The following is a 23773-nucleotide window of genomic DNA, read 5'->3' as shown; positions in this document are numbered from 1 at the left end:
AATGCTTAAAATAAGAAAATGTTACTTGCGACTTAAGATTTAAGCTAACATCATACCTACCCACAATCTTCACAGGTGAATAATCAGGTGTGCTTAAGAAGTGCTGCTTTTACTGCTTCTGAAAACCCAATTCCAGATATAAGTTTATGACATTATTTTTTAACTTGTAATATGAAGCAGCATTTGGAGGGGGTGATGGGGTGGATCAACGCTGAAAAACCTCTCGATCAACAGAGGTCACGAGGTCACACACTTGTCGCGGTGCCTGCTATGATTTGTCGGTTTGTGGCGCACTCTGGCGGCTAAAGCGGGGAGCACACCCTTCCTGGACTTCATTTACTCAGGTGAGCTAGTTAATGTTTCACCTGCATGCTGTGACGTCACTGGACCTTCAGGAAAAAGACACCGTGGACTCCGCGATCAGCCCGGCCTAAACGGTTCCTGACATTTTCAGGACAAAGCTGCAGCAAAAAGTCTCGAGTTAGGCTTTAAACTCAGTTTCGGCGCTTCGTGAAATCTCACGCTGTTGGTCCTCCGGGTTCAGACACGATGTCCGCCTCCGCTATCTTTGTGCTGGATCTGAAGGGAAAGGTAAGAGCAAAGCTCGAGCTAATTTTAGACAACTGATAATTACTTATTCCTGCCACGCGCGCAGGAATAAGTAAGAATTTTTTTGGTGCTCTTTTAATTGTTAAACATTAAACGCGTTGTTAAAAATTTATAACAGACCGTGCGACACACTCTTTCTTATATTTCTTATTTTATTTTATTTTACTTTTAGTTTTCTACTTCCGGATACATGGCAATGCAAATTAAGCTTTAAACAATGGAAGCGAAAGCGTGTTGCAGCACATGTAGCCTTCAGGTAGATAGTTTGTGTCACCGTCACGTTTATGTTTACACAGGAGCCTGCATGACTCTGGCATGACAGACAGAACATGTAACTTTACCCTCGAGTTAATGTTTCTCGTGGCTTCATGTTGCGTGTGCGATGCGGTGACATTACTATTTATCTACTCCAACCCAAGCTCAATCCATACATTCTTTTATTTATTTTTTCACCAGCAAGTTTCAAGGTTGGTTGGTTTTGCATGTGTCGTTTCCAAGGCCAGTCGACACTGAGATGGAGAGGGGATGTACCAAATATAGCTCTGTTTTTGGAGGGGTCTGGGTTCTGATTGGTTAAACAAATCATCATCAAAAACTTTTATTTACATTTTTATTCCCCTACACCTAAGGTTCCATCACCAGATAATAATATGTCCTTCTCATGTATGACCTGGGTGAATTAGACTGTTGTTATACATGTCATGACACAATCAGTCCCATCAACAACTAAAAGAAAAATATTTATGGATCCTAACTTTATACAGAGCTATCAAAAATACTATTCTCTTCGAGCTTTCCATTTTTTTTAATACTTTTAAAATGAAGGGGCAAAAAAAGGATGATTATTTCCATTTAGAGTAGATTAGCAACCACTTCAGAATTAGAATCGGAATACTTTACATAATTTCCTTAGAGAGTATTAAAGGACAAAGAAATAAGTAACTAGAAAAAATTTAAAAAGAAAAGAAAAGCAGGAGCAACTGAAACAGGCTGCATGCTGGTGAATTTTTGTCTACTTTATAGCTAGAACTAATAATAATAATAATGATGATGATGATGATGATGATGATAATAATAGTCACATTGTAACTAATCATTGTAATTATTGTCTCAGCATCTGTTGTAAAGTGCTGCCATATTGGTGATTAAAAGCATTAATTTTCTGCTATTATTTTACTAATGACTGGTATTTTCTTATATTTAGTGGTTTTGTCTTTTGAAAATGCAGTTTGCCTGTTTGATTTTATTTATCTCATAATCTGATCATTAAAATTTCTTTTCCTGTCTGATCAGTTAAGGGAGGAATATGCAGGTGTCAGGGTTCAAAAGTTTCGACGATATGCTTTTCCCCAGGTGCTTACTTCCATGAAGAATCTTCAATATTTTTGGCTGCTTCCTTTGGAGTCTGCCACAGTGGATCATCTGCCTCTATCTCACCCTATCCAGTAGCATCCTCATCTGTCACACCAACCCTCACCATATCTCCTTTTGCTACATCTATGAACCTTCTCTATTGTCTTCTTTCTGTCTGACAACTGCATATTGAACATCCTTTGCCCTCCAAACCATCTCAGCCTCACCTCTCTAACTTTGCTTCCAAAGTGCTCAGCTTGTCCTGTCCCTCTGATGTTCACATTTCTGCCCATCTTGGTTGTTTGTGTATTTTAACGTATATTAAATGTACATATCATTCCTAAACAGGAATGTGAACGCTGAGTAAGGCCATGTTCCAATTTCTTGTTTACTTTTATTCACACATCAGAATTTTTAGGTTTAAATGTCTAAATGAAGCCATGTTTAATTAAAGATGGATTAATTTGTGTAAATTTCTGGTAGATAAAGGCTTGGTTTGTTTTGTTTTTTTTTAAAGGATATTTATGGATATTTTGGTGTTTTAACAGATTACATGTTTGTATGAGAAATATTATGAATAAGACTCGGAACCTTAAAAAAAGGTCGATGTCTGAGTCTTGTCTTAATGTCTGTGACAAATTTTTATCACTTTGTCCCACTATTAGGGACAAAATGATAATTAATCTGAGAAATTTTTAATTAAAGAGAAAGAAGAGTATTTCTTAAAAATAAAGACAATTTTAATATTTTTCCTCATCAGTGTTGTTTAAAATCTGTGAGCTTAGTTCTTTTTACTGAGAATCACAAGATCAGTTGTTATTATTGTGATTATATCCAATCATTCTCTAATTGCTTTTCCAGTTGAGGGTCTGTTTGAAACTCTGCTATTTTGATATCCATTGTCCTCCAATCATTTAACAGAATGACACTAGAAGCCATTCCATAAGTAGTAATTTCTATATTAACAGTTGTCTCGTAACCACGTGCTGGTATGCTTCCTTCTTCAGGTGCTGATTTGTCGGAACTACAAAGGTGATGTGGACATGTCAGAGATAGACCACTTCATGCCTTTGCTCATGCAGCATGAAGAGGAAGGTCTTCTCTGTCCCATAATGTCACACGGCAACGTTCACTTCATGTGGATCAAACACAGCAACCTCTACCGTATCCCTGTCCTAAGTGTTTAATGACATCCTTTGCAGGCAATGACCGTTAGCAATCATATGAAAAGATGAGTCCTTGATTTTTACAGCAGTGTTTTTAACTTCATAACATTCCTTGACCTGATCTCGATACAGTTGTTGCTACAACAAACAAGAACTCCAACGCTTCCTTGGTGTATGCCTTTCTCTACAAACTAGTTGAGGTGAGTGATGCCTGGTGTGGTGAATAATGTAAATATTTCCTGTTGCCTGTGCATCCTGGTTCCAAAGAAATGGTTTTGTTGTTTTGGGACATCAGTGAAACATGACAGTCAAAGATGGCTGTAATCCAGAGTAAATTCTGGCAGTTACTCAAATCCTGTCCAGATAATGACGGTGTTTGCATGTCTGTACACAGGTGTTCACAGAGTACTTTAAAGAACTGGAAGAGGAGAGCATTCAGGATAATTTTGTGGTTGTCTATGAGCTGCTGGATGAACTTATGGACTTTGGATTCCCTCAGACTACTGACAGCAAGATACTACAAGAGTGAGAATCTTCAACATGCACACACACACACACACACACATTTTTTAAAATTCAAATTCAAATTCAAATTTTTATTTGTCACGTACACAGTCATACACAGTACGATATGTAGTGAAATGCTTGGACAACTGCTCGAGACCTAAAGAAAACAAAAAAGGAAAAGGCTATGAATAAGATAGGAAATAAATATGAAAAATTAAAAAGGGTAAATTTAACTAGGAAGGAATAAAATATAAATTAAGGTTAAAAATGAAATAACTGTACAACACAAATTAGAATGAAGGGTAAATTTAACTGGGAAGAATAAGATAAAGATAAATATATAAATTAAAGTTGAAAATAAAATAACTGTACAACAAAATACACAATACACAATATAGAACTATATAAGAATGTATGAAGAAATCTAAATATAAATAAATATATACACAATAACAGCAGCTGTACAAGTATTAACCGGAAATGAAGAATATAGTGACCAGTGTTGTGCAAAACCAAAGTCCAGAAAGTCCAGTGTGTGTGTAAGAACTGTATGTGTGGGTCAGTACTGTGTGGTGGTGTGATTGAGAGACCGTATCGCCTGCGGGAAGAAGCTCCTCCTCAGTCTCTCTGTGTTGGTCTTCAGGGAGCGGAATCGCTTTCCTGAAATATATTTCCTTAAATATATCTTTAAAAGCTAGTCTGGTGTTGCACCTCTCTGCTGTAGGTACATTACTCAGGAAGGTGCCAAGCTTGAAGTAGCAAAGAGCAAGGTGCCGACAACTGTGACCAATGCTGTGTCCTGGAGGTCAGAGGGTATCAAGTACAAAAAGAACGAGGTCTTCATTGATGTCATCGAGTCCATCAATGTATTGGTAAGATGAAAGGAAGGATTCCTCAATCCATTGGATTTGCATACTAACTATTGGTTTGGTTATGTAACGACTACATTATTGATTCATTTCTGAAGTCTTGTTCAATTCAGTTCTATAGTTAGTCCTATAACTAAGTTAGTTTTAGGACTAACTGCTTATTTACATTTTTGTAAAGGGAGCACTTTAATTACACATTGGATCTGGATGAATGCAATATTCAAATTAAAAAAATCTTTGCTGACATACACATTTCAGGGGTGGATTCAAAGTCACCCCAAAAATTAAGGTTAAAGATTGAAATCACAGGCTGATATAGCTCCCACATTTTGGTACTGTGTCCAGTGGTATCTCCTCCCAGAACTCGAGTAGTCCATGAATTAGCTTTTGGACAGTCTGTAGTGCTGTCAGATGCTCTGATTGGGTTCAGGTCTGGCTTTGATATTCCAGGAAATCATGTCTCATGAGATGAGGCAATGTCCTGCACTACGAGTAACCCAGGGCCCACTGCACCAGTGTAAGGTCTCGCAGGGGGTCTGAGGATTTGGCCAAGTTTGTCCACACAAACAAGGAATTTGACTTGTTCACTTTACTCTTCTACATGCAAAAAAAGTTATGTTTTTTAAATAGGCAGTATATATAAAAAGCAAGAAAAAAAAACAAGTCTTAGAGAGTCTTAAAGTCTTAGAAACTATACAAACTGTAAGTGCAAAACGTAGTAGTGCATGTGACCTGAATTTCAACCTGGCACCTAGCAGCATTCAGCATGATGAAGTCTGTTTAGTCCTCCGAGGCTATGGTGTGTAACTGTTACTGATATGTGTAACTGATATTATACTGTGATGTACCCTTAAATTTTAGCAGTGTGTTAGTGAAGCCATTGATGTATTTTGTCAGTTTAAGTGACAAAATACTTTTTGTGACAAAGTCAAAATCCTTTATTTAAATCCGTTTCTTCTCCTTAATAATTGTTCAAATATTTGTCAAAATAAATCATTTTTAAATGATTTAATAATGTCATTTGTTTAGGTGAATGCTAATGGCAGTGTGATGAGCAGTGACATTGTGGGCAGCATCAAGCTAAAAACCATGCTGTCGGGGATGCCCGAACTGCGCCTGGGCCTCAATGATCGAGTGCTTTTTGGCCTCACTGGACGTACGTATGCGACCTCTGTGTACCCATTATCACTGTGTTACCCCAGTCTTAGAGGAAAAACAAGTTGGTGCTGTTTATTTGTACTTTAAGTACTCTGTGTTGATTTATGCTCAGGTGACAAAGGAAAGACGGTGATGATGGAGGACGTGAAGTTCCATCAGTGTGTCCGTCTCTCACGTTTTGAGAGCGATCGAACAATCTCCTTCATTCCTCCAGATGGGGAGTCTGAACTCATGTCCTACCGCATCAATACTCATGTATTGTCCAGCTCACTACTTTATACTCATATGAAATTCAGATATTTGTTGCATTTATTAATCTTTATGTTTTGTGCACTGTAGAAGTTGCTAATAGAATTACTTCCTTGTACTAGTTACATAAATAAATACATAAAAATGACTGAGAAATTCACATGATAAGGAAAAGAAACAGTGTAAAGACTTAAACAGAGTAAGTGAATGAAAGAAAGCAAACTTATGTGAGCGTTACAGTACTATACATTAACACGTGGATTAAATTAACATTTAAACAGAATTATTTGCATGTTAAGTAGATAAAATGTTAAACTTGTGTGTAACTAAACTCTACCTTTTGTCTTTTAAAGGTGAAGCCTTTGATATGGATCGAATCTGTCATAGAGAAATTTTCTCACAGTCGAGTGGAAATTATGGTTAAGGTACTCTACTCAATTATATTTGGGGTTTTTTTTTAACCACAATTACATTTATATCTATGGTTTAACTGTTTAGCCCCAAACCTGCTAGAGACAAACTGTTAGAGCAAAAAGTGATTTCCATTGTTCCATTGTATTTATAGCCTGATTTTCACAGAAACAGTTGCTTCAAAGTGCTCCATATCGTAAGGTAAAGACCCTACAGTATTAGAAAAAAACAAACCAACAATCACACGACTCCCTGTTAACCATCAGTAACTAACTGTCTTTGTTCGGTTTCAAAAACCAATGACGTCCTTACGCTGCCTGTCCAGTGACGGGGCAGTCTCCCTTAAACAACAGGAAAAAGGTGACTTTCATAAGATATCCTACTATAACATTCCTGTATTTGCAGGCAAAGGGACAGTTTAAAAAGCAGTCGGTGGCAAATAACGTAGAAGTGAGGGTCCCTGTCCCCAGTGATGCAGACTCGCCAAAGTTCAAAACCAGCACAGGAAATGCCAAATATGTGCCTGAGAAGAACCTGGTTGTGTGGACCATCAAGTCTTTTCCTGTAAGAAATTCACAACATGTTGTAACTATTGCAGACTGGATTGCAGACTAAAGTTATGCTTTCTTGTGTCTTACACATTTTTACTGTGTGTGTCCATCCATGCAGGGAGGTAAAGAGTTTCTCATGAGAGCTCATTTTGGTTTGCCCAGCGTGGAGAATGAAGAGGCGGAGAGCAAACCTCCCATAACTGTGAAATTTGAAATCCCATACTTCACAGTCTCAGGAATACAGGTGTGTTGGTTTCCTTTAACGTCAAAAAACCCAAGTAGTGTGACTAAACTACAATCAAAGCATCTTTATGGAAAGTCCTGTATACTGTTTTTATTATTTATGCATTATAAAGTTCTAAGTGGTACCCGGGAAGCTTCCTATTCTGCTTATTATACTATGAATAAAGTTCAACACAGCCAGGCTTTCTTTGTCTTACTTGACTTAACAAAACCTAAAACCCCAGTTGGAGATAATGGGTATCATGTTGGCAGTTATCAGCTCTGTTAAGCCGGGCTTTCTGCCTCAACGTCTGTGCTCGCTCATACAAAAAGGTGTGTTTCATGGGTCGTGTGACTTTTCTTCCACACAAAATGACTACTATCCTACTCCAATCAGAGACGTTATCACAATCATACGATAATTACATGGCAATTACAAATCTAAATATAATAATAAAATGCAATATTGCAGGCAATTGTTAATCTAGCAATTACAGAGAAGGTTAAAGTAAGCATTTAATTGATTTATCCGTAAGTTTCTTTTGCGATCCTCTTCATTTCTAAGGTGATGACTGGACATTAAACTGGATACATTTAGACTCTAAAGTATTAAATATTAAATGTAAATGGTTCCCCAGCAGAGAATCTATGACGCACTTAAAACATGCTGTAGATAAAAGATCGCACTTTCATCCGGTTTTAAGCAAAACCTCTGAACACGTGATTTAGCCAGGCATAAAGTGAGCCACTTTCCTGGCACAGAAGGCTCTTTAAGCTCAGCATAGCTCACTAACCCATTAATCTCACTTCGTAGTTCACCCCTTTGGTCCAGTATCAATTGGTGTAATGATTGTGGGAAGCTGGACTTTAACTACGCAAATGTGTCTTGCTGCTTTTTTCCACCAGGTGCGGTATATGAAGATTATAGAAAAAAGTGGGTACCAGGCTTTACCGTGGGTCCGCTACATAACACAAAGTGGAGGTATATTAGTAGTCTGTTGGACTTTGGTTCTACCAAGCAGGAAGTGACCTACCCAGATGCAATAACTGAGTCCAATTTTAACCTTTCTAACTCTCTTTATTTATTTTATTTTTTTAGATTACCAGCTGAGGACTAATGTGTAACACCTGTGGAGAAACTTGAATACATTTTCCTCACTTCAAGGACTTCCTAAGGAGCATAAATGATCACTTTAACTAGACTGAAAGAATGTCTTTAAATTTTCACCTGCTCTGTGTAACATTGATCCTTGTGTGTGTTGTTTTGTGTTTTTTAAATCCATGAGCAATTTGATTGTGATGTTCTATTGTGTGAGCACTGCAAATTATTAAATTATTAAATTAATAAAATGATTCACTTAGAACAGTTTGTAATCATTAACCTTGGTGTTAATGAAAAACGTTGTCTTTCTCTTGAGTTTAAAACACCACACAAGGTGGATTTTGCCATCGTATTGTAGTAAGGCTTTGTGCAATCACAGTCGCTAAATTCCGCCCAAAATTAAATGCTTACACCCGCCTTTTTCCACACTTGCCTCTGGAGAAATACACTCAAAGGTTAGAAATCTGAATGAACTGCCTTTGAAGACCTCAACGTATACGAATCGCCCGCTTTCTTAGCCGTGTGCGCCGATTGGTCAAATGCTCCTGTTACCACAGTGACAGCGTAGTAACAGAGTTGTAACTCCTCCCGATTTACCGTATATGGAAGCGCAACACCCTCTTGGCGAGCTGCGATTGGCCAGCGTATGTTCTCCCCAATGTTTGTAAATTGTAGTCTGGAGACACCGCTGTATAGCGCTCAGCGCGCAAATGTATTTTGTAATGTTGATAAACGTATGTTGTTTTAATTAATTTTAAAAATTACTGGTTCGTGGAGACAGCGGGGTCGAAAATCTTGGCGACGCGTTGGATATTGTGGAAGTAAACCAGGTAGCTTGAATGCGCTTTCGTTTTGTTTTTTTAGCTCTCTTTTTAACGTTAGCTGTTAGCCGGGAGGCTAGTTGTTTGTGTCTTTCAGTTGACTTGCCTCTGGCGGTAGAGCTTATATTTGTGTTGTTCAGCAGTACGCTTTGTTAAAGCGGCCGGCAGAACTCCGAATAGTAAGCACGGAGTCATATAACATGGCGTCAGCGGGGAACTACGGCTTACGTTAGCCGGATGCTGTAGTAACGTTAGCTGTAGGCGACAATAACCTGCCAGCCTCAGTTTGGGGTTTTTTCTCCCTCTTATCGTGTTTGTTTTGCGTTCCTCGTAACTGTGGTACGTCTCTCTCCGAGCAGGCAGGAAGGCAGACTATAATGGTCCTTAGTCAGATGGATGCCGGCAAAGCTCTGACGGCGGCAGCAGCCAAAGGGAACACCAGCGAGGTGCAGAGGATCCTGGAGGAATGCAGAGTGCATCCTGATACTCCAAATGAGTTTAGCAGGACTGCCCTACAGGTGAGGATCAATTCAAGTGTTCACGTGAGATCTATAAACATATACAGAAGTATTAACAGCCCACATTTCATTTGGTGGACAAACATAGTTCGTCCTACGGTCTGAGAATAATCTCCTTCTCTTTTGTAACGATGGCCTGCGGAAAAATTACCAGCCGCTTCTCTCGAATATGCTTGTAGCGCCATGTTTTTAATGTTAGAATAAAGCGTGTCAATAAAGGTGTCTGTAAAGACAGTAAAATTATAAATTATTTAAGTTAAAGCGAAAGCTTCTGCCCCCACAGCCCGTTTAGTTATATGGCCTGTATTTAGCGTTATAGTCATGTTATAAACAGCAGTGAATAGGAGTGATACCTCACACTGGAGTCCACCTAATATGTCCTCAACATTTATAGAGCGACCCCGAACAGGGATGTCGCCTGCAGTTATTGTGTTTATTATTTAATTCACTGTTCAAATTTAGTGAAAACAAAGTGTCCCTCAAAATTTCTCTAAACTCAGGGTGACGAAACTTTGAGTTTGAGATGTTTCATATGTAATAAAATATATTAAAAATCCCTCAAAATTTCAGAAGTGGAACTAAAAAGCTGTTTGATATTTATGCTTTATAACTGACTTCAAGTATTATTTAAGTGCAATAGTTAACATTAACTCATTTTCTTCTAAACCCCCCCCAAACAAAAAAAAAAAAAAAACAGAAACACTAGATGAATGCAACACACTGGTGTAAAATTTAATGTAGGGCTGCTGTATTGGCATGATTTGTTTTTCCTGCATAGATGTACTAAAGGCCTAACTCTTCCTACTTTGTTTGCTTGTGTTTATTACATTGAAAAAGAATCCGGCTTGATGCAAGACTGTTAAAAAAAAACTCTCAGGGTTGCACACTGGTGTTGAATTTGAGAGTGCACCCTCCTCACCTCTCCTCTAATGTCTTCAACAGGTGATGATGATGGGGAACTCCAAGATTGCCAGCCTGTTGTTAGAAAAAGGAGCCAACCCCAACGTCCAGGACAGGCACGGGATAACGCCTGTCCACGACGCAGCTCAAACAGGCTTCCTTGACACCGTGGAGGTTCTGGTGGAGTACGGCGCCTCAGTAAACATCCCGGACAGGAGTGGCGCGCTTCCTATTCACATCGCCATCCGGGAAGGCCACCGGGATGTTGTGAAGTATTTGGCGCCACGGTCCAACCTTAAACACGCCAACGTCAGCGGTCAGACAGCGGTAGACGTGGCCCGAGCTTCAGGCGTGCCGGATATGATTGACTTGCTTTTTTCGCACATTCATAGTTAGCCTGAAAAGTGGGTGTATTTTGCCTAACCCTAACCTCACACTTTGTTTCGCTTCAGTCCTGGTAACTTGATTTTTGTTGCTGTGTAAAGGATTTTTCTTTTCTTTTGTTAACAGTGGCTCAGCATTATTATGTGACAGGACATATTGTCTTGGCAGCTTATTTTCAGTGGATGGGTGGCTATATACTGTAGACACCTCTTTTGCACAGTGCAATTTAGGCACCTTATATGAACATATACATATATATCTGTTTTCCCTATGAATTGGGAGTGCACATTTGTAGATAGTCCCCCCCCGCCCCCAGTGTTTTCTAATTATTTCCTTTGTGTAAGAATTGTAACAGTTGTACGTTGTTGTTTTTTTAATTTACAAAACTTGACATTGTGCACCCTGATTGCTTTGCATAGTTGTGTTTCTATTAATTAGATGTACTTAGAGTTTGAATTTACTCCTATTTATTGTTAAAATAGGATTGAATATTCCTCTTTGTAAATAGCAACCCTTATTGTGATTTGTTGAAATGTTATTTATATAAATACTTTTAAAATCTAAGTGAGATTATTCACTTCACTATTTGAAGAAGAAAGCACAAAATAAAGTGTTGAACTTGAAGTTTTGCTGTCTTTTCATTTTGATTTGGATTCTGTAATTGGCTAGTAAGAGCTACTGCTCTTGGGTTTCTGCTCACTGGGATCACTCAGGTCATCTCAGCTTTTTGTGTGTGGGTGTGTGTGAATTTAGGGTGTCATAACAAAAGGCTAAAAAGGAAGTGATTTACTTTTATTTTAATTTCTGAGCTTTAGTGGCCATTGGTCAGAACTGGCCTGGTGGGGTACAATCTGGACCACTGGATGCTGGGTAAATTGGTGAAAACTCCTACTCTGTAATTTTTAACAAAGAGCCATGCTGACCTGGTTCATTGAGTTTGATTGAAACATTTTTTTAATGATAGAAAGTTGAAAAACAGAAATTTTGCTGTAAGTAAATTTATTTTTTGTTCTTAGGCTAGATTTATTTCAGGTTTAATGTTTTAAGGAAGTACTTATTTACACTTAGTTTTTTTTTAAATAGGTTACGGTGCAATGATTTTACTGTTAAAATGAGATTGAACTGCATGTGACCTATAAGTTTGACACTCCTGATGTAGAGAACGAAGGGGGATGGGGTGAGTAAATTATCCCGGTTGCAAGAGGATTAAAATGAATATTTTTACTTTTGTTCAGTAAAATAGGAATAAAAAAAGCACTTGGAAGTGGACTGGCATTTACATAGTGCATTTCCCACACCAAATGCTTTACACTATAAAGACACATTTATCAGCATATTCATATCAAACGTTTATTCTACCCACTATCGGGGCGATCGTGGCTCAAGAGTTGGGTGCTCGTCTTGTAATCGGAAGGTTGCCGGTCGGTCGCTGTGTCCTTGGGCAAGACACTTCACCTACCGCCTACTGGTGATGGCCAGAGGGGCCGATGGCACAATATGGCAGCCTCGCTTCTGTCAGTCTGCCCCAGGGCAGCTGTGGCTACAACTGTAGCTTACCTTCACCAGTGTATGAATGTGAGAGTGAATGAATAGTGGTATTGTAAAGCGCTTTGAGGGGTCCTGAAAAGCGCTATATAAAATGCAATCCATTCTTATTATTTATTATCTATTGCACATCCACATGAACTTAAAATCAACAGTTATAATCACCAAGATATGTGTGTTTTCGGACTGTAGAAGAAAACTGGAGCGCCGGGGGAAAACCCACACAGGCACAGAAAAAACATGCAAACTACGCATCAGGCCTCAGGAAGGTTCACGTGCAGAAGTTTGTTTGTTTTTTCTCCTGTGAGCCAAAACTGCTAACCGCTGCATCACCACACCACCTACTTGTCGCTGGAACATAAGAGTCCACAGATAATCTTTTCTTCACTATCTCAAAATTCCCGGCTCTGTCCGTGACTCCCGATGCTTCTCATGTTTTTAAAAATCCTCCAAAAACCCCCAAAACAAAATAGATTAACACAACTGAAAGAGGAATTTAATCAATCATTGTGTGCTTTTCTTTGCATCTTTTCATGCAGTCTTAACCGCTCAGACGTCCTTATGGTGATCCACCAAGGACATTTGCAATAACTCCACGCTGGAATGTACAGCGCAGTGAAAAGTCTCACAAAGGTCACAAAGATAGCTGAACTGAAGTAGAAATGAATGAGAGCCCTGTTTTGTTGGAGCTTGTAGGTAACAGTGGCACAGTTTGCTGATGTTTGTGCTCGGGGCTCTCGTGGTACAATGGGCATTTTGTTTGCTTGTGTGCTGCTGGCCAACTTTACTTGCCAAGAAAGGAGATACAGTTGAACTGCTGCGCTCACAGCTCACTATGCAGACATCTATGATGTCACAGAACGATCACATAAATCAAAATTTTTTCAATAGAAAACACACAAATTTCCATTTGAATGAAATAAAAAACAAACCAAGTGCTGTGCTTTAGAACAGCTGATAATATCTGCCTACTTTTAAATGCTGATCTTTTCATCTTCAAGGAATATTTTAACATTAAATGAATGTGATGTTTATTCAGCAGCGCTAATCCAGACTCAGACTCTGATGTTTGAGTAAAGTCTACTGGAGCAATTCTGCTCAAAATGCTGTCTTTCACCACCCATATTTTCCCAGATAGTTTAGCAACTTTCCGCTCAGAGGTCTGCTTCGTCACCACGCCCTTAAATTGTGTAATAGATATTTAAGTATATTTTCTCACCCTAACATATAAATCAGTTACAAAACCAGGATGGTTAAATATACAGCCCAGCCACTAGGTAGAGCTCAGCGACTTCACTGACTGAGTGGGTGGCTGTTACATTCAAGCACTTCCTGAATGTGGCTGGGTTAATCCACAGATTGGGAGAAATATGCAGGTTTACAAGCAGCAGTAACAATAGTGGGAGTAAACAAGAAAACCCTGAATCAGCGTACTGGTGCAGTCACACGCAGATGTGTGTAAATTAAGATGACACAAGGAAAACTATCCAAATGTCTGACCGAACTAACGTAATAACTAAGATTTCACACTTCTTGTTTTTCTATTTTGCTTGGATTAAAGTGTATTTATTGTTAATACTTGTGTCTTTTTATATTATATTTATATGTCTGTTAATATCTATTTATATCTAAATACATGCACAGTGGATGCATCGGGGTAAGTATCTTGCCAAAGGATATTTGGTATGCAGACTGGAGCAGATGGGGATCGGTCTCTGTTTCTACACTTCATTTCATGCAGTTGTATGTATACTCAATTTTCCTCTGGGATTAATAAAGTTTCTCTGATTTTGATTAAAGAGCGGAGAGGAGCAGTGAGGGGTGACAGACATTAGGGGTGACACAGCTTCACGGATTCATAAACCACTTCTCCACAAATGCCCTTCACTAAAGGTGGGCAGATCAATCCAAATTTCAACAGTATCAATACCAACACTGGTATTTTTATCGGATCGATATTTGCGATTTGCCCACTGAATTGTTTTAAATCAATATACCTCAAACATGCACTATGAAAAATGAATCTTTTTTGTGCTGACTGTCGTGTTTTACTTGGGTTTTACTTGGTATTGAATCGATACCAAACGACTGCCCCTGACCTCTGTTACAGCTGTGGTGATTATGTTGCCAAGAAAATAAATCTGCATAATTAACTAGCAGTTTGATCATTTGTTTAAAACATAAAACATCTGAATTTACTCTTTGCATTTTAGAATTTTGGTCCAACAAAACAAGATATTTGGTGAAATGAACTGGAGCACTTTGGTTTTGTAACACCGCTTTATTCAGATCTAGACCAAACTGTTTATTAGAATAATATGTCAAATAATCAGTAATTAAGATTATTAGTTGGTTTCAGATCTCTAATCTCTTTCATTTACAAAATGTAATAGAGCTTAAAAGGATTTAGGGATTAGTTTCATATTTAAAAAATGCTCTCGTGCTCATGAAAGGAGGAGCTTCCCATGTGTGCAATTTTTACTAGACTGTAAGATGTAGAGAACTGCAAATCAAGTGCTTCCTTCATTTTTTTCATTTGAAACTGTTATTGTTTGGCCTTTGGCATTTGGTGAGATTCCAAACGATGAGTCACTGGAAGCTGTTACACGCTCTGCTGTGCTTCTCACTTCATCAAGCTGCACAAAATCACAGCCTGCAGGAACTGAATGTGAACCTTTACCAGAAACACACATAGCTGAGACACCCAATAATCCGATTTTACAAAAGTAAACACCAAGCCCAACCGGTGGCTCTCTGCACACTCCTCACAACCCAAAGCAACAACCGTCTTGGAGACATTGTATTGCTATTTTTTCCAGTCAATTATTAGTCACATTTAGACTGCTACTTGACTGCAACTTTAACTGAGACTTAACCCTTTCATGAATGAATTATGAAAATCCTCATTCAGAATTTTTTTTCTTAAGTATTTCTATTCATCTTTAGGCATGAAAAAAAGATTTTTGAACTTCAATCTTTTAAACATGTACTTTTCAAAGAGTTTTTTACATGTCCACTTAGGCGGACAACAGATGTGTATGGACTGACACATCATTGTCCAATGTAGTGGTTTATGTGTATACCATCAACACTGACACAAATACAAGAAAACAGCCTTTGAATAGCTGTCCACTGTAGTGACCACTATGTGTGAAAGGGTTAAAGAAATAGAGAAATTATTGACAAATCACTTACTTCCTACTGTGCAACTTATTTCCCTTCATAACATAAGTGCTAAATTCTCCCTAAAACATCTCAATTCCTTAATGTGACAGAAAATAGCACACACAGTAATCCTTGAATCAAGGGCAAGTGAGTGTGCTGATCGACACGAACATATTAAGAAGTCACACAAGCCAGAACATGACCGACTGCAGTTCGTTTGAGCAGTGGAAGCTGTTTCCAGGAAGCACCGGTTTTATGTGCGTCTGAACATGAGATGTGAATGGAGGAAACAATGGTGAAGGAAAAGTGCAGAATCCATTCATCTAAAGTTTTGCATAAAGGATGTTTGAAATTTTTTAAAAAGAAAGAAAAACAAGATTTGAAGTAAAAATATATCCAGTTTAAAGCATTTAAACAGATCAGCCTAGTCATCCAAGTTAGCAAGTTTCCATAGTTGCATGTTACGTGCCACAGCTTTTTAAAATTCTGCTGCCTGGACATCACCTCCAATTATCACCTGTATTATGCTGAAACATTAGTGGAAACAGCAGCCATTACCACTGGCACTCACATCATGCACAGTCATTGTTGTAGAGAGTGAACCTTTACCTTATATACCTCATACCACCCCAGTATGAGTTCACTCACTTCTCCATTTGACTGAATGTGTAAACAGAGATATGAACACCTTTTATCCAGCTACTGAAAGGCTTTTTCTCCCTCCACGTGTTTTGGAACTGAAACGGAGCAACATGAACCACCACACTGTAAGAAATGCATATTCACGCTGTGTAAACCCGTCAAGCAGGATACGGTTCAAAGGTCTTTAGTAAACAAACGGAGGTGCAGTCCCAAAACATTTGAAGGTTAAGGCTTGTTCACTGTTTTATTTCTGTAAAATACTTATAGCTCTTATTTCATCCCCACATACAGTATTAATCTGATCTTGAATTACAACACTTTTTTTGTTCCACTTTACATTTCTGTGTCATCTACTGAAGTAAAAATCAAGTTTTGTAAAAATTAAATGTAGATGTGTTTTTACACATTTTAACTTAATAAAAAAAGATTCTATTTTCAGGACAACACATAAAAAACATTTTCAAAATGTGAAAATCAAAAAATATGAATCATTTCATTATGACTGCTTTTAAATAGAGTCTTTAAATCTTTTTTTAATGGATATGCAAAACTGGGACAATTAGGATTTCCACATTTGTCCACAGATGTGTTTTCCCTACTAGAAATACACAGTGTGGTTTAAGCTGCCTGGAGAAAGCGTGCGGGAGGCAGCCTTCATGATGTCCACTTAATGCAGTTTGCGGTTTGCATATGGCACAATTTGACATCACATGGACTTTGTGCTAGGCACCTGGTAGATTAAAGACCGTCTGATCCAACTGTGTTAGACCTTTGTGTTCTCACAAGCACCTCTTTAGGTCAGTCCTATGAAAGTCTTCAGCTTTAGAGTTACTGGTTCTCTTTTAGTGGTCAGCTGTGGTTTGGGTTTTCCTTTTGCTTCTCTCTGAAAAATATTTGGATCAAAAATGTTTTTTCAAGCTCACCCACCACTCTTTAATTAGAAAACACAAGTATGTGACGAACCTTAGCTCCACACACTCAGCTTTTATTTAACTTGCTTCTTACATCTGATGGCAGTTGATCCAGCAGGTTATCTTCTACTATCAGCCCAGTCAGCAGGGGACAGTCCCCTATCTCCTGAGGTAAGTACTCCAGACGGTTTCCTTTAATATCCAGCCGGACCAGCTGGGCAAGGTTGGCTACTTTTGAGCTGAGGTGTGAAAGGCGGTTGTTACCAAGAATCAGCGTTTTTAGCCTTTTACAGGAGAACAGCTCTTCTGGCACTGTCTCTAAGGAGTTGAAAGCTGCGGAGAAGAACTGCAGGCTCTGCAGGATGTTCACTTCAGAAGGGAGCGAAGTGAGTTGATTGTGAGAGATGTCAAGGTGCCGGAGTTTGGTGCAGTAGAAGAGCCGAGAGGGAAGCTTTCCTAGCTTGTTCCAGCTAATGTCCAGTGTCTCCAAGGTATGCAGCTTAGATATATGTTCAGGGATGTATGAGATTTTATTGTGCCATAGCCGAAGTGTCACTAAATGCCTGCAGTGCTGTAAGCTCAGGATCTCCTCCACAGTAGTGAGTTTGTTTTCCTTCAGGTCCAGCTCCTGCAGATTGCTCAGGCTGAAGACAGCACTTGGGATGCGCTCCAACTCACAGCCCACTAATTCCAGTGAAACTAAGTTGGTTAACTTCTTCAGGATGCTTAAAGCCTGGACCCTGACACTTTCATTGTAGATACGCAAGCGCTGCAACTGGAACGCAACATCTCCTATGCTGGAGGGGATCTTTGTAAGTTTGGAGTGAAAAGTGAGGACCCTCAAAGCTCTAAGCTCTTTAAAGGAATCCAGAATGGGACTTTTGGACACCTCGTTGGTTAAAGGACCTTCCAGGTGGAGCTCTTCCAGGCAGTGTAAGGTGTACATCCACACAGGAACCTCTTCTAAATGCTCAAAGGTTAGATATAGAATCTTTAAATGTTCTCTCAGGTGGTTTAGGGCAGCAACTTGGAGCTTTGCGGGGCAGTAGACCATTGATAACTCCTGGAGAGACTCTAGCTTTGCTATACTAGCCGGTATGGTGACATTCTTCATCTGCTCGAGTTTGAGTGATTCCAGTTCGGGAATTTCAAAAACGGTTTCTGGAAGCCCTGGTAACATTAACAGGTGTAGCTCTAGACGGTTTCTGGTGTTCCTGGCTAGACGCGTGCGCAACTTTTTGTCAGTCCACTCGTAGTTTAGATTAAGCTGATGGAGGCGGCTCTCGCTGACTTCGGAAAGAAAGACAGCAAACCTTTTAGAATAAAGAGCATCATATTGGTCCACAAGATGCAGGAGGAAGGCAAAATCATTCTTCACATCAGGTATGTCATTAATTCCGGTCTCCAGTCTGACCTGCTCAAAGTAGTACTCCTTTAGAGGTCGATGGAAAAGCCAGTAGAGGGTATAGATACGCAGAAGTCCAAATACGGCCACAAAGCAGATATAGCAGTAGGCAAGCTTGGAGAAAAGATGTGCTTTGTTGTGGTTACAGCAATAGATATCAAAACCAGTCAGCTCAGGCGGAACCAAACACTGCACAACTATCTCAATGTTAGGTACCAGCAATGCGGTGTAAATAATAATCAAAAGAAAATGGATGACCTTTACTGACGTTTGCAGAACGTACATGTGGTACAAAATGTCTTTTTCCTCCACATGAGTTCGGAGCTTCTTCACCTTTTCAAATAGAGCTTTGGCTTGCTCTCCTTCCTTCTTATCCAACAAAGAGAGGGTAGACTTCGGTTCTGCACTTTTCTTTTCTTGATTAGACTTAACAGAGCAGGAGCGAAGAAGGCCCACAGTCTCCTCCTCATCGATTTGTCCTTCTGTGGAGCCTTTAGTCATAGTGTTCCTCCTCCAGTTGACTAGCTTCTCCTCGCCTCTTTCCTCAGAAACTTCACTCAGGGCTCTTGTGGTCCAGGGTGAGTCAAAGCACTTGTCAAGAATGTTGACAAAGAGATCAATTTTAGAAGATGTCCCAGGAAACTTGAACCAGAAGCTGCTTGTTACCATGAAGATTATGGTGTGGATAACCACGAGGTACGGAAAGTACTTTGCATACCAGTGAACAGACCTCTCATAGCAATAGTTGTTGACGAACACATATTGATGAATGTCCAGATTGTTCTTCCGCCCAAACACCTCCACTATGATGGGGCTCGCTGGGGTCACCAGTGTGTTCTGCAACTTCTCATTGTCCCCATAACTGCTGATGTTGCTGCAGTCAATTGCTTTTGGTGTTGGACTGGTGAAGTGGCTTGGCAGGCATGCAATCTTGTCTTGGGTGAGCTATAAAAAAAAAAGAACATAATAATATCGTGATAAAAACAAAGCCCGGTTCACTTGTTGGTACTCAAGTATTTCTGACTGGAGAACAGCAAGGCCTAAACTAATCCGCTCGTTCTCACTCTCAGGCGTAACATAGTCACGATTTGTCAAATCCCGAGGAGTTCCTGAGGAAGGCGAAAGGTGACCTTCCGCATTCTTATGCTACGTGCCAGGTTATGGATGAAATCTAGCAGAATGATGCTCCCGCGGTAATACACGTTCCAGCCATGTATTCCAGCCCTAACCCTAACTCTATCCCTAACCTCAACCAGCATGTTAGATAGTGTTTTCCAAAGTGATTTAAGTAAAACAAACCCACACTTGTAGATTCATTCCAAACGGTTCTCATGTTTCCTCATTTTTCTGATCTTGTAATATAGGGACGTGATGGGTTCCCGGAAGTGTAATATACTGACAATTTATCACTTAGTGTATAATGCTACGCTTTGGGAGTGATGAACTAACAGGTTTCACCTTGCGCGTAAAGCCTAAATGGACAAGCTAAAAACTGCAGATGATAAAATCAGATAGGGGTTTAAAAATACACGAAATCCTCCGCCCTTTGATGCGTCATCAAACAGACGAGCAACAATCAGAAACAGGCTTATACTTTCCAAGCCATGACATCAGACATGACACTACTTGGAGGGATGATCCATTCCACCTCTTCATTTCAGAGTAAAAGTCACTATTAACATGCTGCTGTAGGAAAGCAAGAAAAATCCATCACCAAAGCAGAAGATTCCACTGTAGTGGAATATTTTCTTTATTGTTTTTTAACGAGATTTTGTGCTGCTGCAGATGTTAATGAGCACGGCGTGTCTAACAGCACTAAGTGAAAGGGAGATTTAATTCTGCCATTTCTATTTTTACATTTAATTGGATTACCTATGTCTGAAGAAGAAATCACAACACTAAAATCCACAATTAGAAAGTGCTTCGCAGTCTGGATAAAAACAGATGAAAGAATAAAAGTACATATTTATACTTACAAACACACAGTCTTTCATTCATTCCTACATACACACTTATGTATACACATATGAGAAGAACAAAAGGCCAAAAATAATTAATGGCTTTATTTATGGCCTTTTGTTATGAGTATTGACTAGTTTTTTGTTAGCAGCCTAGCTGCTGTATTCTAGGCCAATGGTAGACGGGCTAAAGCAGACTGAGAAATGCATGTGAAAAGTGAGTTAGTTATAACTAACTACAAACTACTATGTACTATGTACAAAAATTTCTTCATTACTGGTAGATTTTTAAGATATTTCGTAAATGAAAGAAACCAGACTGGATAAACTTTGAGTTGTGAAAATTTTGGTCGAAAATAGCAGATGATTTAATATTTTTAATTTAAAATTAAATGTGTGTGTTACACCATCCTTGTAAAGGTGGTGGTTATATGTTTAATTGCTTGGTTGAAATCCATAATTACTTTATAAATGTTACACTGACAGAAGTAATAAATAATAAATATTCTAATGAGTGTCAGACTATAGAGAACCCCTTTGGTTGCTGAATTATTTTCACACATTCAGTTTCGCCAAACAGACTGTGTAGATGGTGCAGCAATTCAGACAGCTTTGTGACCAATTCTTTTCATGAATGCGTCCCCTGTAATGCCCCTTTGTTGTTGGTGTCTACGCTTAAACAACAATTTAGTACAATTAGAGGAATAAACTGATGCTTCTGCTCTGAAAAACACAACAGTTAGAAAATCTGCAGTAAACAAGTTGTGATATTTGTATGTTATTATATCTGATTAGCGCTGACTACACTGTAGTCCCTTTGCTTTACTTTGGTGCTATTTTAATGTGACACAGAAATGATATTCATGTGATGAGAGACACACATTAAGCAGCCAGTTTGTGATCTGAATGTGCACAAAGTGGGTCAGGAGAAACAAGTTCTTTCAGCTGTAGTGCATGCATTTTTGCGTGACTGGGTGGCCAGATAATGCAGGAATTATCATGGCATCTACAATGAGACAGACAAGGTCAGCGATGACTTGGTTTTACTTTTTGAAAACTTATGGACACAAAGTGTAGACACCTTACCTGCAAAGTGCATCCAAAGACTCCAATCATGAGCATAGCAATGCACAGATACTCTGTGAAAACATCCCACCATGGCTTCAGGACCCTATACTTCGAGCTGGGCTCTGTGCCGAGGGATCTGAATTCACCCACTGGGATCATCCTGGCTGCTGCTCCACACTGATGAAAGGAGACGAAAGGAAAGGAACGAGTGGATTTGAGCAATGAAGCTGGAACAGGCTTTCAATGCAGAGAAGTCTCCAGAGAAAATCTTGTCAAAGGTTTTAAAGTTACATGACACAAAGAACACACATGAGCTTTGGCTGTTTATTGACCTTGAATGAATGGACGCTCCTCCTGCGCTCAAAGGGGGATTCAAACAGGATGAACTAGTCTGACAACAAAGAGAGTCTCTCTCTCTCTGGAAAGAATGGAAACAATTTTGTGTCCTGAAGCCCACCTTAATAGATAAACAGAGAAAGAAGGACAGAAGCTCCACTGTTTTATAACAATACTACTGCATCAAGACGAGATAAATAGCCTGTTCATTTGTGATGTGAGCTGTGCGCATTTGTGCACACACAGGTAACCAAATACAAATCATTGCAGCAGACTTCTGTCTGGCTAATTTCTTCTTAACATCGCTGCTTGTGTTAAATTTGAGGTAAAAGTGGCGTTTCTTGCGGCGTTGTCTTCATTTAACAGCGCAGGTAATTCGTGAACTTCCAAAGCTACTTCCTAAATCAAACGAGTATAACCTCGAGAACTTATCTCCCATTAAGTTTCCACTGAAGTTTGAAATTATCTCAGAAGTTTCGCCCAACAGAGTAAAACAGAAGCAAGCGTCAGCAAGATTAATTTTACATACCTGCGCGCACACAGGATCCTCTGGTGTCCGGTGGCAGTGGCCAGAGTTTTTTCATCACTTTCAGAGGCGCTCACCGGTGTGAAGCTCGCGAGAAATCACGCGGCACAAACAAGCGAGGCTTTCAAAATAAAACCACTGTCAGCGAGCATGTTCAACGCATGTGAGCGCTGACTTTACAGAGGCACACTTCAAGTAATCTATACGTAGTTAATGTGATTACTGCAATTAGTGTATATTTGCGCCCCTAGCAATAATTTAAAATGAGGCTTTATATGAAATTAACCCATAAGACTCCAGACCCATTTTTACTTTCAGGAAAACTAGGAGAGAGTGAATGCTAAAACTTGAACAGAAGATTTCTTCAATGTGTAGAAGGTGAGTTAATAGATCAAAGTGTATAAGCGGACATTTCTTCACCTAACAATCAACAACCCATAAACCCATCAGAATGCAAGCACGTGGTCTGTTATCGTATGACTTTCAAATGATAAGAAGGCATGGTTATTAAATAATGCTCCTGGTCTCACGCAAGACAAAGCAGGAACAGCCTCCTTATTTTTCAGCCACACCTCGATTAGTGTTGCGTAACCTTGACATTTTTGTAAACTCATGCTGTGGTAATATTCGGGAGAAGAAGGGAAGAGAGGAAGTTACCGCAGTGACTTTCTTTCCGCCCAAACTGAATCACAAAGTTATCATCCTCCTGTGTTTGACGTGCATTTCTTATTACAATCTGACGTCGGGTGTTAAGCAGAAAAGTTTAGAGGCCTATTAACTGCTTAAATTTCCATCTGCAATATTTGAAAGATATTTTCTTCCAACGAGAAACTGATGACGCAACTGTATATCTTCAAAGATTCTTTTTTAAGTCTGTGTTTTTTAGGCCTGTGTTTGCCAAGTCTTAATACTCTTGTAAGCCCACACAATACTTCTCGGTAGTGTAAACAGTGGTCTACCTTATCCACCTGCTGGGTTTAGCCAGGAAATTAGATGTGTTGGGAGGTATCATGGGTGGTCGGTAAATGACATACCTGCTTTTGACTCACTGAAAAACACACTAGAAAGATCATAAAAATGAGACTTTGCACACTAGTATCTACACGCACACTTTATTAGGTGCATCTTGCTCATACTGGGCTGAAGCTCTTTTTGCCATGTCCTAATCCTTCATAGCATAGATTCAAAAACATTACTCAGGCATTTGGGTCCTTATTGATCACACCTTCACTGTCAGCTGCACGTCCATGATATGAATCTCCGGTTCCACCACATTCCAAAGATGCCTTATTAGATTGAGGTCTGGTGACTGCCGAGGCCATCAGAGAATTGCAAACTCATTGTCATTTTCAGGAAACTGGTTTGAGACTATTTAAGCTCAACATCCTACAGGTTAT

At 39.3% G+C, this 23773-nt stretch overlaps 3 protein-coding genes across 5 annotated transcripts; 2 read left to right on the top strand and 1 right to left on the bottom strand.

Annotated features, from left to right (window-relative positions):
- The first annotated feature begins 358 nt into the window (after window positions 1–358).
- Window positions 359–8459, top strand: ap1m2 (adaptor related protein complex 1 subunit mu 2). Its single transcript, XM_026170676.2, has 12 exons — window positions 359–591; window positions 2970–3126; window positions 3261–3328; window positions 3523–3653; window positions 4360–4507; window positions 5534–5660; window positions 5775–5917; window positions 6265–6336; window positions 6728–6886; window positions 6992–7117; window positions 8002–8077; window positions 8195–8459. Exons 1-12 carry the CDS (start codon window positions 550–552, stop codon window positions 8218–8220), a joined length of 1275 nt encoding a protein of 424 aa, XP_026026461.2. The 5' UTR covers window positions 359–549; the 3' UTR covers window positions 8221–8459.
- A 369-nt stretch (window positions 8460–8828) lies between these two features.
- cdkn2d (cyclin-dependent kinase inhibitor 2D (p19, inhibits CDK4)) lies at window positions 8829–11444 on the top strand. The gene is made up of 3 exons (XM_026170678.2): window positions 8829–9027; window positions 9378–9536; window positions 10479–11444. The coding sequence occupies exons 2-3, from the start codon at window positions 9396–9398 to the stop codon at window positions 10830–10832; spliced, it is 495 nt and encodes a 164-aa protein (XP_026026463.2). The 5' UTR covers window positions 8829–9027; window positions 9378–9395; the 3' UTR covers window positions 10833–11444.
- Window positions 11445–16389: 4945 nt separating this feature from the next.
- LOC113023269 (volume-regulated anion channel subunit LRRC8C) lies at window positions 16390–22488 on the bottom strand. Of its 3 annotated transcripts, none has more exons than XM_026169293.2 (3): window positions 22380–22488; window positions 21533–21691; window positions 16390–19433 (listed from the first exon to the last, which is right to left on the bottom strand). In XM_026169293.2, exons 2-3 carry the CDS (start codon window positions 21671–21673, stop codon window positions 17151–17153), a joined length of 2424 nt encoding a protein of 807 aa, XP_026025078.2. In that variant the 5' UTR covers window positions 21674–21691; window positions 22380–22488; the 3' UTR covers window positions 16390–17150. The 3 variants fall into 3 exon arrangements, with proteins under 3 accessions (XP_026025078.2, XP_026025080.2, XP_080158982.1); XM_026169295.2 differs by lacking the exon at window positions 22380–22488 and adding an exon at window positions 21847–21973; XM_080302856.1 differs by lacking the exon at window positions 22380–22488 and having other exon boundaries at window positions 21533–21780.
- Window positions 22489–23773: the final 1285 nt, after the last annotated feature.

The sequence above is a fragment of the Astatotilapia calliptera genome, chromosome 6 (genome assembly GCF_964374335.1).
Source record: "Astatotilapia calliptera chromosome 6, fAstCal68.1, whole genome shotgun sequence".
Classification (NCBI taxonomy): domain Eukaryota; kingdom Metazoa; phylum Chordata; class Actinopteri; order Cichliformes; family Cichlidae; genus Astatotilapia; species Astatotilapia calliptera.
Note: the sequence above shows the minus strand (reverse complement) of the source record. Positions and strands in the feature narration are given on the sequence as shown.

What these genes read in the sequence shown, in the direction of transcription:
- cdkn2d (XM_026170678.2), top strand. Translation starts at nt 9,396, where the DNA reads ATGGTCCTTAGTCAGATGGATGCCGGCAAAGCTCTGACGGCGGCAGCA. An exon ending in TTAGCAGGACTGCCCTACAG is followed by an intron (nt 9,537 to 10,478) that starts GTGAGGATCAAT and finishes TGTCTTCAACAG; the next exon opens with GTGATGATGATGGGGAACTC.
- ap1m2 (XM_026170676.2), top strand. Translation starts at nt 550, where the DNA reads ATGTCCGCCTCCGCTATCTTTGTGCTGGATCTGAAGGGAAAG. An exon ending in CCTACCGCATCAATACTCAT is followed by an intron (nt 5,918 to 6,264) that starts GTATTGTCCAGC and finishes TGTCTTTTAAAG; the next exon opens with GTGAAGCCTTTGATATGGAT. An exon ending in TCACAGTCTCAGGAATACAG is followed by an intron (nt 7,118 to 8,001) that starts GTGTGTTGGTTT and finishes TTTTTCCACCAG; the next exon opens with GTGCGGTATATGAAGATTAT.
- LOC113023269 (XM_026169293.2), bottom strand. Translation starts at nt 21,673, where the DNA reads ATGATCCCAGTGGGTGAATTCAGATCCCTCGGCACAGAGCCCAGCTCG. An exon ending in TCTTTGGATGCACTTTGCAG is followed by an intron (nt 19,434 to 21,532) that starts GTAAGGTGTCTA and finishes TTTTTTTTATAG; the next exon opens with CTCACCCAAGACAAGATTGC.